The sequence below is a fragment of the Garra rufa genome, chromosome 21, assembly GCF_049309525.1.
Source record: "Garra rufa chromosome 21, GarRuf1.0, whole genome shotgun sequence".
NCBI lineage: Eukaryota > Metazoa > Chordata > Actinopteri > Cypriniformes > Cyprinidae > Garra > Garra rufa.
The window spans coordinates 7,505,662-7,518,555 of NC_133381.1; the positions used below are offsets into that span (position 1 = coordinate 7,505,662).

The 12,894-nt window shown below is 33.8% G+C and overlaps 1 protein-coding gene across 1 annotated transcript in view; it reads left to right on the forward strand.

The window, feature by feature from the left end:
- Window positions 1–12,894, forward strand: part of LOC141296282 (neuronal PAS domain-containing protein 3-like) — a 197,282-nt gene that overhangs the window by 137,815 nt on the left and 46,573 nt on the right. The window contains exon 3 of the mRNA XM_073827544.1: window positions 5,876–6,120. Coding sequence (XP_073683645.1) covers window positions 5,876–6,120 — 245 coding nt within the window. The remainder of the gene's footprint in view (window positions 1–5,875; window positions 6,121–12,894) is intronic.

Genomic DNA, 12,894 nt, shown 5'->3' on the forward strand with positions numbered 1-12,894 from the left:
ATTCTAGCTATCATTCAGTCTAACATTCTATCGTTCTATTGTTCTATCGATCCTTCAATCTGTCTATCTATCGTTCTAGCTATCACTCTATCTACCATTCTGTTGTTCTGTCGTTCTATCGTTCTGTCATTCTATCTTTTGTTCTTTCTATCTATCCATAATCTTGTTTCCCAACTTTTATTTCAGTCAGCTCTGATTTGGTTAATTTCATTTATTTCTTTATTCATAAAAAGTAATGTTCAACGTGAAATCACAATTGATCCTATTTACTTCCATCATAATGGATGTTCCAGGTATTATTATAAATGATTCATCGGTTTATGTTATTCTGAAGGAACACGTTAGTCTTCATAATCTTTTAATCAAATTAAAATAACTACATCTAATGTCATCAAGCCCTTCCCCTCCAGTCACATGATTCAATTCTGATATCATCGTTTACTTTTCAGGATCTCTTCAGTTTTTGATGGATGTACTGTAATCAAATCCTGTCATACTGGACATTTACTCTGAAATGCGTCACATTACACAATTAAAATAGGTTGCGAATGTCATTTCGTATCGATTTCAGTGTCTTTCTGAGGAAAATATGTCATTGATTGGCTAAATTACTGTTACCAGATATTTCCATGGGCATAAACTCTAACCCTTCAGACTGCAAAAAGCTCTGAAAAGGTTTATGGCACATTTATGTTCATTGCAGATAATCCAGGAGTATTTTTATACCAGCCTGGAAGCAGGAAACAGCGAAATCGGTGTGGCGCACATAAATTCCCGCTCAGAAAACAGGCCGTTCAATAACACAACACTCATTACTCAAGAGCCGCCGCCGTTAGTCCACGCCACAAAACAAACTTGCGTCCCATTTCCCCGAAAGGTCCCACAAGAGGGTCTGCGGTATCGCCGTGATTTTGCGTCTGTTGCATTTTCCAGTAGTACGTAATAAATATGTCACGAAAGTGAAGGTCACCTAACCTCGGTGCATCAAGACGCATTTGGCAGGACGGCATAATGCCTTCCAAGTTTGTGGAACAAATGAAATTCTGCTGCTCTGTTGCACTTTGCATCCAAACAACCATTACAACTGGCTTTATATACTGTCTGAGCAGCAGACCATCAAATGGTGTTTTTATTCTTGTGCTGGAAAGCTCCACACTGTTGAGAAGAGAAATCCATCGCTTGTATGCAAAGGCGTGGAGCCAGTCTATCTTTATGATAGTTTCATACAGGATTAAAATTGATCACGACATCTGAGACTGTAGTATTAGATCTGCGTGAGGCGTCATTGGTGGTCTTTCCGAGGTAATTGGCCTGGAAGTTTCTTGGAAGCACAGTACGAATTACAAGATTAACTACTCCAGAATATGTTTGTGTTCTGTGGCACGGCTGTGTTTCATATTTTATGTTGCTTTTTGTTTGTTGATAAAATGTGAAGACAATATCCGCTGATTTTCTTCTCCAGCAACAGTCGTTTTTCATCCATCAAGGCATTCTTCTCTCCCCATCTTTCGGCACTTGCTATAACTGATTTAGCATTTATGGTGGTAAAAAATTAATCTAAATGTCGGCCAACGGGGAACGCAGAAGCTCTGGGCTGATTTATTTCCGACTTAATTCAGAATGGCTTGACATGATGAACGCTACAGAAAGTGGGCAGTTGTGTTTTGGAAGCATTAAAGCGCCTGTTGTGAGTTGTTTGATTGAAAATCATAAATCAGTGGACTCAAACCTTGGACCGGAGAGCTGAGACTGTAAACACCGGAAAGCCTGTGCCGTGTGTGTTAGTAGCTGATACACTGACTTACTTGTGCTTAAAGTAAATGAAAATGGCATGCTTTTGAATCTGATTTATGTGCTTTTGAATACATTTTATGGTGCTTTTTGTTTTTTTAACCATAACTTTGTGTGCAACAACAGACCATTAAGACGGATTTTAATTAGAAATTTAGCTGTACATGTAACTTTAACTTGTTCAGCAAGATTCTCTTCACAACTGTTGCTCCACTGTGACACTAGTTTACCGTAGAAGAAGAGTTTACACTAAGTATAGATGCGTTAGCATACGCTTTACTCTTTATGTGCATATTTTTCAGCTTTTTTGGTTTTAATCATGAGTTTGCATTATCCCTATATAAATAAACCGATAAATAAACATAAAATCTGCTATATGACCCTTGTGGCAACAATGAGAATACACAGAGTATGTTTTGCAACTTATACTATCTACGCTGGATGTGTGCGATGCATGATGTTGTGAAAAACTACATCACTCACATTATAATGAAGCTGTCTACAGCCAAAAACTATCATTGCATCATATTGCAGCACATTTCATTGCATTTTTTATTTGGCAGATGATGCATTTTTATTTTGCACATGTTGCAAAGCTAAAAAAAAAAAAAAATATATATATATATATATATATATATATATATATGCTGTTTACATTTTTTATTAAGATTTTTAATATTTTCTGTTTTAGTAATTTTGTGTGTTTTTGACATATTTATTAGTCTTTTATGTTTCAGTTATTTAAAATATATATATTTTTTATTTAGTTTATTTTAGTTTTATTTTGTTTTAGTGCTGGGCAATGATTAATCGCGATTAATCGTATCCAAAACATTTTGTTTATATATGTGTGTGTACTGTGTATATGTATTATGTCTATATAAAGACACAGATGTACAGTATATATTTTGAAAATATATACATGTATATATTTATATTTATATATATTAAATTATATATTAATATATTTACTATATATTATATATATAAATATAAAATATTTTCTTAAATATATACATGCATTTGTGTGTATTTATATATACATAATAAATATACACATGTATACACATATATTATGTAAACAAAAATGTATTTTGAATGCGATTAATCGCGATGAATTGTTGAACAGCACTATTATATATACACAGTACACACACATATATTATGTACACAAAAACTTTTATTTTGGATTTGATTATTCATGATTAACCATTGCCCAGCACTAATTATGTTTCAGTAACACTTTTTTTTTTTTTTTTTTTTAATAATTTTAGTTAATGATAATAACTCTGCATATATCATAAATTAATGGCTATTTATTTTATTTGGTATATATTTAAATGAATTATGTTTCTGGTCACTGGCTTCTTAATTGATATCATCTTGTGTTCCTAGCCATTAGAATAACTCTGTAACATGATATTTAAATAGTTTTTTTATGTAAAATATCCCACACTGAAAAAAAAAACATGTAGAAACAATTTCCACTCAGAAAATGCTAGTAAATTTCACAAATAATTATGTGAAATTTTGAAGTAGAAATATATAATGGTATAATGGTATATAATAATCAGTTTTATTTATTTTGCAGTGTATGCAGTATTTACATCAGTGTATTGCAGTGTATTTCCATATTTAAAGATGTGGCGTCGGTCGCTTCCACTATGTTGAGTTGCTAGAAAGGAACTAATTTTATTCAGAAGGAAATGCTCACTGCGTAGTTGTAAATCACTCGATTCAAAATAAACACAAACACTTTGAGGCAGTAGTCATAATTTATAATAAATCATTGTTTTGTGCAGGCATGTGTGGGAGCGAGTGTATATTTTGGGCGTCGCTTCCGAGCTCAGATGTAGGTGAGGATACGGCGGCCTTGTGTTTCTCTCTCTTTGTTTGAGCTCTTGGCGGGGAAAGAAGATCTCTGGCCGGCCGTCTGTGTCTGTGGTAAAAAGGCAGCAATGAAAGTCATTCACAGGGGCGTCTCACGAGACCCCGGGCCAAAGCTAATCACAACTTCGACCCACTTCTGGATTCCAATGACTGAATCAATTGAGCTGAGGTCTCTCGACGGCGCACAACAAAGTCGGTGTGACTGCAACTTTAGCCTGCTGCGGCCCAGCGCCACAACGCCGCGGTTGCCTGGCCCATCTGTGATTGGCACAGAGGTGTGCTCTTGATACTATATACAGTCAATAACAAAGAGCCCGGCACAGCTATTGAGTTCAGTTACAGACTGTCTCTCCTGGGCCTTTTGTTTGGATGGGAAAAGCAGTGTTGAAAACAGAAAGGCATGTTGGGATATATTGCTACAGATTACAATAGAGATGAATCCGATTACACGTGTGTTATGATATAGAGCTGTCATGATTCCTCGATTCAGTTTGAATACTTTAATTTAATTAATTTGAGTAACCGGCAAAATACTGGACGTGACGCATTCCACGGACGAGAATCCATGAAACGCATTATTATAACATATGTTGCTCTCTAACTTTATGGATATTGGAAAAGAATGTTCTTTCTGTATAAGTTGTGAGGAGTCTTTATGTCATCTGTTTGTTGATTGCCAGAGTGTACAATCATTTTGGAAAGATTGTTTTTCTGCTTTTTCAGTCAAAACTAATCTAACGATAACACTGAATATGAAAGAAATTATTTGTTATTTTGAGAACGATGATAAAAATGTTCATAATTTTGTAAATTTTATCATCTTGAATGGCAAATTTTTAATTCTTAAGTGTAGATTGTCAAATTCCCCTCCTTCATAGGTTTTCTCTAACAAACTCAGTCTTTAAATGAAGTTTAATGAATTGTAAAATATTACGAATCTGTATTTGGCGTCTTGTGAATGTCTTCCTTTTTGTTTTTTGTTTTTGTTTTTTCTTTAACCATCTATGGAGCTTCTGTTTTTGATGCCTGTTTTCTGTAATTATGTTGTTTACATGTTCTATAATAAAATATATTATAAATAAATAAATAAATAAAAACGCATTATTATAACGTTTTCCAAGGCTGCATGCATAATAAACCCATTTAAAATGATAATAAATCATAATTCTATTGTAATTTCACAAACGCTACGATTTAATGAAACGATACAGGTTTAATGTATGCGCTTTGATTATTTACATGCGTGTTACGTAACGTTACGTGCACGGCTCCGTTCACTACACAAACAGTTATTATTTACATGTGTGGAGCGTCTCAAACTTCATCTCTGGATATTACTGAGAGTTTGTGTTTATTATAACGTTCATATGAGAACGCAGCCGGCGCCATTTCTTTAAATTTGTAAGGTAAATCATTTATAAACCTACGCAAATACAGGAGAACGCTTCAACAGCTTTTTCAATGCTAACTGGCAATTCGCGATTTCAAAATAAAAGCTCAGTTTATACATTTTGATTCAAGAAGTTAGAGTGGCTGTAGCATTTTTGTCGTAGTATAAAAAACATTAAGCGGACATTTGAATGAAATGTTTAGTTAGTATTAAACAAGGATTAGATCGAGTAAAACGTAAAAACAGCTGTCAGGCCGTTGGCGCCCTCTGCAGTCATAATGTACTGTTAACGTTACATTAGATCTATTTTTTCTAATACATTATGTATTTGAACAGTTTCGTTTAATAAAACCATATGATTACTTGCTTTTAATACTTTACTTGAACTCATTATTATTGCTTCGTTGCTAATATATATGTATTTTTAGTCATTTTAAAGACTATTGTTTGCTGGTCTATTTTTATTACCTCAAACAAATTAATTAGAACTATCCTCAATTAATTGGACAGAATAATGGACAGATTACCAAAAAAAAATTGTTTGGGACAGCCCTATGATGAATAGAAGCTAATATTATTGGATATATCAATAGTAACCATGGTTTTCCCTCTCCTTATGGTTTAGTACTGTATGCTATTCTTGTATATGAATATGAATCATGCTACTGTATGTATACTACTATTCAAAGTTTGGGTTTTTGTCTTTATAATGACATGCACCAGTTAACTGTATAAAATAACACCAAGAATGTGTTTTTAGATGTGAATGTGTTTTTGTTTCTGACGTTCTTGCGTTTCTGTCAGGTTGCAGGCTCTAAGGAAGGAGAAGTCACGTGACGCCGCTCGCTCGCGCCGGGGGAAGGAAAACTTTGAGTTCTATGAGCTGGCAAAGATGCTTCCGCTCCCCGGCGCCATCACCAGCCAGCTGGACAAGGCCTCCATCATCCGCCTCACCATCAGCTACCTTAAGATGAGGGACTTCGCCAACCAGGGAGACCCGCCGTGGAACCTGCGCATCGAAGGACCGCCTCCCAACACCTCAGTCAAAGGTAAGAGGTTTTCTGTGTAGAATTTTGCTCTTTTGTTGTTTAATGGTGGAATATTCCAGTTTTATTTTACAGGTTATTTTCAGTTTAATCTATGGTGTGTGGTATGCTGAATATCAAATACTGCAGACAATCATAATCAACTTCCTCAGTGTGTATTACAATTGGGAAGTTGCCTTTACAATACAACTTATTGGAAGTAAACAAGCATGCAAGCTACAAAGTATACAACTATCACACAGTTAGGAATGGTTAACAGTAACAGTTAAATGAGAGAATCACTAGTCATATCTGTGCAAATTTATACAGTTTTTTTAACTTCTGCCATAACCCATTAAATAAGCAAACCTGACTAACTCATAACAAGTGTTTTTTTTAAGATAAATGAGATACTATTATAGTTTTTTAATAATATTTTGACATAATTTTTGTATTTTTTTGTTTTCATTTTAACTTTAGTTAACGTTTCAGTAATTTTTTGTCAGTTTGTATTTATTTATTTATTTTGAAAAATATGTCTAATTCTAATTCTTCTCTTAGAGTTTTAGTTATTTTAGTACATAAAGGTAAATTTACTTTAATGTAATTTAACTTAATTTAGTTTGATTTAAGTTTATTTTATGCTATTCCAAATTATTTATTTTTTTTCAAATAATGAATTTTTTTTTCATGGCTTTAGTTATATCCCTAATATCCCTGCTCATAATGCATAACCAGCAATTCATTAACATAGAGAATACGCCTAAAAGTAGCCAAAAAGTATAATTTATTCCACAAGTAACATACCGTTTTGTCCAAATAATTAAATAAAACAAATTATAATAAAATAAATCAGTCTAATTCTAAATAATTCCAACAATTCTAAAAACAATAATATAAATTTAAATAAAAATTAACAAATAAAGTTTTTTTTTTTAACAGCAACAACTACTGTAAGTTTTGCTATTCTTTTTTGACACTACTGCATCCAAAGTTAAAGTAAATTAAATATACTTTTTAACAAATATACAAGCTGCAAATTTTGGTTTTATTCAACCAATAATACCATTTTTATTCCTTTAATGGATAGTTCACCCAAAAATTCATTTTAATTTCAGTATTTTTTTTATTTAATTTAATTTTTTTTCCAGTTGACATTTATCTTTTTTCAAATAATATATATATATATATATATTTTTTTTTTTTTCATGGTTTTAGTTTTAGTTAACTATAATAACCCTGCTTATAATGCATAACCAGAAATTCATCAACATAAAGAATAATCCAAAAAGTATCATTTAGGTTTAAATAATTAAACCTAAAACTAATTCTAATAAAATAAATCTAAAATAAAATTCTAAATAATTCTATAAAAAATAGATCTTTAAATAAATGTGTGTATATATTATGTATCATATTATTATTATTATTATTATTATTTTTAAATTTATTTAGAATTTATATTTTGAATGTTTTGATGACACTACTGCATTCAAAACTTAAATTAAATTATGTTTTAACAAATATACAAGCTGCAAATTTCTTTGCAGAAAAAACTTGCCTGCAAGTCTTCCTTAATGGATAGTTTACCCCAAAATGAATTTGGGGCATTTCTTCATCATATGAAAGTCAATGGAACCTGAAACCATTTGATTACGAACATTTTTCAAAATATCTTCTTTTATTCTTTCACATATAAACATATACATTTTGGAACAGCATTAAATGATATCAACAAATGATAACAGAAATGTCTTTTTTGGATGGACTGTTTCTTTTATAACGGTAACTGTAAATATAATCTGGTTTATACACACTGAGGTACTAGTCGAGATGATTGTCAGTGGTGATCAACTGCATGTGGCACACAAAAACAACAGATCATCTCTTAGTGCTTTTGGTTCCCAGCAAGGACAGCAAGCAGACAATGAACCTGTGGATGTACATGAAAAAAGTGGAGTGAGATGTGCACAGCGGTCATAACTCGCTCCCTCCTGACTGGAGTTTGCTGCACTACAGGCTCGAGAAGAAAAATAGCTGTCGGTTATAAATAAACAAGACCGTGTCATGCCCTACAGAAGCCTAATTAGTTACGAATGTCAGTACACTGAAGCAGCCTATAGATTTAACAGTAACTATGGATTCTTAGTTGGACTGTAACGATTAGGTGAGTAATGGGCCTGGTTAATCAACTAATGCTAATTGGTTGGTGATAAAGGATGCAGTCGGGATCAATGAAAATAAAAAAGATGCGCTCGATACTTGCTCTTCTCGTTATATTTGACAGCTGGGGCTAAATGTAATATTTAAAAGAGATGATGCTCTTAGGATCATTTGCTATGGGTTGTTTCAAGTACCAAATATATTAAAAAAAATATTTTTCTAATTTAATATTATTTTATTTTATTTTTTATTCAGATATTTTATTTTATTTTATTCATTACAGCTACTTTGCACTTAAGTGTGAATTATTTACTGTACATTTGGCACGGCTGTAATAGCGTGAATGTTGTTGGAGGCAACAGTAAATTGTTACAGTTTTCAGCGGCTTTGTTCTGTGTATTCCGGCCGGCACACAACAGATGGTATCATTGTTGTCTCGCTTTGAAGAGCGGCATGCATTTTAATGAGAAAATGTATATAGTGAATAATTCGGCGTAGCACCGGTCCGCAAGACTGTTGCCTTTTACACACGTCCGACATCGACATGCTCGACATGCAGTGCAGGAAATGATGTAAGCGAAGGAAATGAATAAAGTGCATGGCATCCCAATGTATTAATGAACGCTCAGCAAGGTGAATCGGAACACTCTAGGACAATGAGAGGCTCTTTGTGTCCTTCCATCTCATTGACAGCAGCCGTTTGAATTGAATCAGTAGTGCGGCCCATTTTATTTGCACTACATTTCGAACAGAACCTGTTATCGATTCCCGTTTTGCCGCTCTGCACCGCTAGAGCTAATGGATACTCAGCCCCGCTCCCGATTCCTCCGAGCTCATGAATCTCTGTTTATTTTCCGATCGGAGCGAGGAGATGGGGCTGACCTACAGCGGCAGAGAGCTCTCTTTCTCTCTCTCTCCTCATCCTCCGCTGACTCCTGCCGGATTGTTGTTTAGAATAAAAGAGGTGCATGTGTTTTGATTGGCGTACAGCTGACCGGGAGGTGCGTGATGCAGAGCATGCTAATACGAGCATATGGTGACTTATTGCATCAGGCCCGGAGCTCAGAGGGCAGGGCCCGTTTCTCCTTCCGATTGTCTGTGTGCACAAGTCAAGGTGAGCCGTAGGAAAACGATATTGTTTCCTGTGCTGCAGACTTCCAGGCAATTTCCCAGCGACTTCACATAGAGATCTGAAGCTGTTGCCGCCGCTGCTATTATTACGCAATATTTGCTGTGAAAAGAAGGAAACATCAAGTTGACTTGTTGTAAGGCATTTCTGCATAATAACTGATGATTGTAACCTTTTGGCAAATCTCTGAACAGTGTCGTTTGGCAAATCTCATGCGAATTGGAATGATTCTTGGCTTAGAAGAAAATCTACCTGCATTTTTCTTTGTGTAAATAAAAAAAAAGTCTGACACAAGAAACCCAAAAGTTAAATGTCATTATGTTTTTTTTTTATTATTATTTAATGCTTTATTAAGAAGGGATGCATTAAATTGATCAAAAGTGAAAGTAATGTCCCAGCAACTTTACATAGAGATCTGAAGCCGCTGCTGCTGCTGCTGTTATTACACAATATTTGCTGTGAAAAGAAGGAAAAATCAAGTTGACTTTTTATAAGGCATTTCTGCATAATAACTGATAATTGTAACCTTTTGGGAAATCTCTGAACAGTGTCGTTTGGCAAATCTCATGCGAATTGGAATGATTCTTGGCTTAGAAAAAAAATCTACCTGCATTTTTCCAGTTCTTGTGTAAATAAAAAAAAATCTGACATAAGAAACCCAAAAGTTGAGGGTCATTTAAGTTTTTTTTTTTATTATTATTTAAAAAAATTAATGCTTTTATTAAGAAGGGATCAAAAGTGAAAGTAATGACATTTTAAAATTTTACAATTTATCTGTTTTGAACTTTGTTCATCCAAAAAAAAAAGTTTCCACAGAAATATTAGAAACCTAAAAGTTGAGGGTCATTAAGATCAAAAGTGACAGTAATGATAAAAAAAAAATCTAAAAAAGTTTCCACAGAAATATTAAGTGTTTGTTAAGTAACAAATTTACATATTAGAATGATTTCTGAAGGATCAGGCAATTTCCAGCAACTTTACATAGAGATCTGAAGCCACTGCTGCTGTTATTATACAATATTTGCTGTGAAAAGAAGGAAAAATCAAGTTGACTGATGATTGTAACCTTTTGAGAAATCTCTGAACAGTGTTGTTTGGCAAATCTCATGCGAATTGGAATGATTCTTGGCTTAGAAGAAAATCTACCTGCATTTTTCCAGTTTTTGTGTAAATAAAAAAAAGTCTGACACAAGAAACCCAAAAGTTGAGGGTCATTAAATTTTTTTATTATTATTATTTAATGCTTTTGTTGAGAAGGGATGCATTAAATTGATCAAAAGTGAAAGTAATGTCCCAGCAACTTTACATAGAGATCTGAAGCTGTCGCTGCTATTATTATTATACAATATTTGTCATGAAAAGAAGAAGAAGAAGAAAATAAAAACAGCTTAGAGGAAAGTCTACTTGCATTTTCCAGTTCTTGTGTAAAAAATTATTTATCTGTTTTAAATCAGTGCTGGTCTTTTGAACTTTCTGTTCATACAAAAAAAAAGTTTCCACAGGAATATTAAGGAAATATTAAGTGTTTCTTGAGCAGCAAATCCACATATTAGAATGATTTCTGAAGGATCATGCAATTTCCCAGTAACTTTCCATAGAGATCCGAAGCTGCCGCTGCTATTATTATACAATATTTGTCGTGAAAAGAAGAAGATGAAAAAATTGGAGTTCTTGTTAGGCATTTCTACATAATAACTGATGATTGTAACCTTTTGAGAGATCTCCGAAGAGTGTAGTTTGGCAAATCTCATGCGAATCAGAATGATTCTGGGCTTAGAGGAAAATCTACTTGCATTTTCCAGTTCTTGTGTAAATAAAAAAAGTCTGACACAAGAAACCCAAAAGTTGAGGGTCATTAAGTTTTTTTTTTTAATTATTATTTAATGCTTTTATTAAGAAGGGATGCATTAAATTGATCAAAAGTGAAAATAATGGCAGTTAAATGTTTACAATTATTTATCTGTTTTAAATTAGTGCTGGTCTTTTGAACTTATCCAAAAAAAAAAAAAGGTTTCCAGAGAAATATTACGGAAATATTAAGTGTTTTTTGGGCAGCAAATCCACATATTAGAATGATTTCTGAAGGATCATGCAATTTCCCTGCAGCTTTACATAGAGATCTGAAGCCGCCACTGCTGTTATAATACAATATTTGCCATGAAAAGAATAAAAAAAATCTAGTTGATTTCTTGTAATGCATTACGGCATAATAACAATTGTATGATGATTGTAACCTTTTGGGAAATCTCTGAACAGTGTCGTTTGGCAAATCTCATGCGAATTGGAATGATTCTTGGCTTAGAAGAAAATCTACCCAATTTATGGTCATTGCGCACTGATTCCGAAATTCTTGTCTGAAATTTTTGCACATTAAAAAATAAGTGCGACCTCATGTTGTGTCGATTGCGTTTACACACTGCCTCTGAAACTTTCGTTCGTCATTAAAAAAATCAGATTAGGTTTTCGCATCCGTAGCAAGCCTTTTTGATAGGAAAGGAGGACGAACATCGATAACAAAAAAAGGTTTCTTGAGCAGCAAATTAGCATATTAGAATGATTTCTAAAGAGTCATGCAATTTCCCAGCATCTTCAATCATTTTCCTGGCTCTTTTTCGTGTCTGTGTGAATAAAGAAAATATCAGTCACAAGAAACATACACAGTCATTCAATTCTGGGGTCATTAAGATATATATTTTCTAAAGAAATCAATGCTTTTATCAGTAGGGATGCATTACATTGACCAAAAGTGAGAGTAAAAACATTTATAATGTTACACAAGATTTCTGTTTCATCAAAAAAGTTTCCCAGTTTCCACAGAAATATTAAGCAGTACAACTGTTTTCAACATTGATAATACAAAAAGGTTTCTTGAGCAGCAAATCAGCATATTTCTGAAGGATCATGCAATTTCCCAGCAAGTTCACATAGAGATCCGAAGCCGCCACAGTTGTTGTTATACAATATTCACCGTAAAAAGAAGAAAAACCAAGCTGACTTCTTGTAAAGCATTTCTGCATAATAACCGATGATTGTAACCTTTTGGGAAATCTCTGAACAGTGTCGTTTTTGCAAATCTCATGCGAATCGGAATGCTTAGAGGAAAATCTACCAGCATTTTCCCGGTTCTTTTTCATATCCGTGTGAATAAAGAACAATTTGGAGCTGCCATTTGAGCATCGTAGAGTCGCCAAACAGCATTAAAACAAAGCCGCTTTTTGTTGAATGCAAAACCAGGGTGACAAAGCATAGAATTCGGGCCTTTATCTGTATTAAAAGCCGGCTGTATTACTGGCATCGCAACTGAAAGAATTTGACCTCCGTTTCTCAAGTGTTGATTTATTATCATAAGTCGCGCGCTAGCCGCCTCTCTCCTTTTGCGCCTGTTGACCTTTACCGTAATTGACCCATCAACTAATTTTTTTGGAGCGTTTTAACCGAAATTTGCTAGTCTCTGTCAGAAGCGTTTCACATCTGTTGAAGGACACTGCACAAACAAGCATGACCTT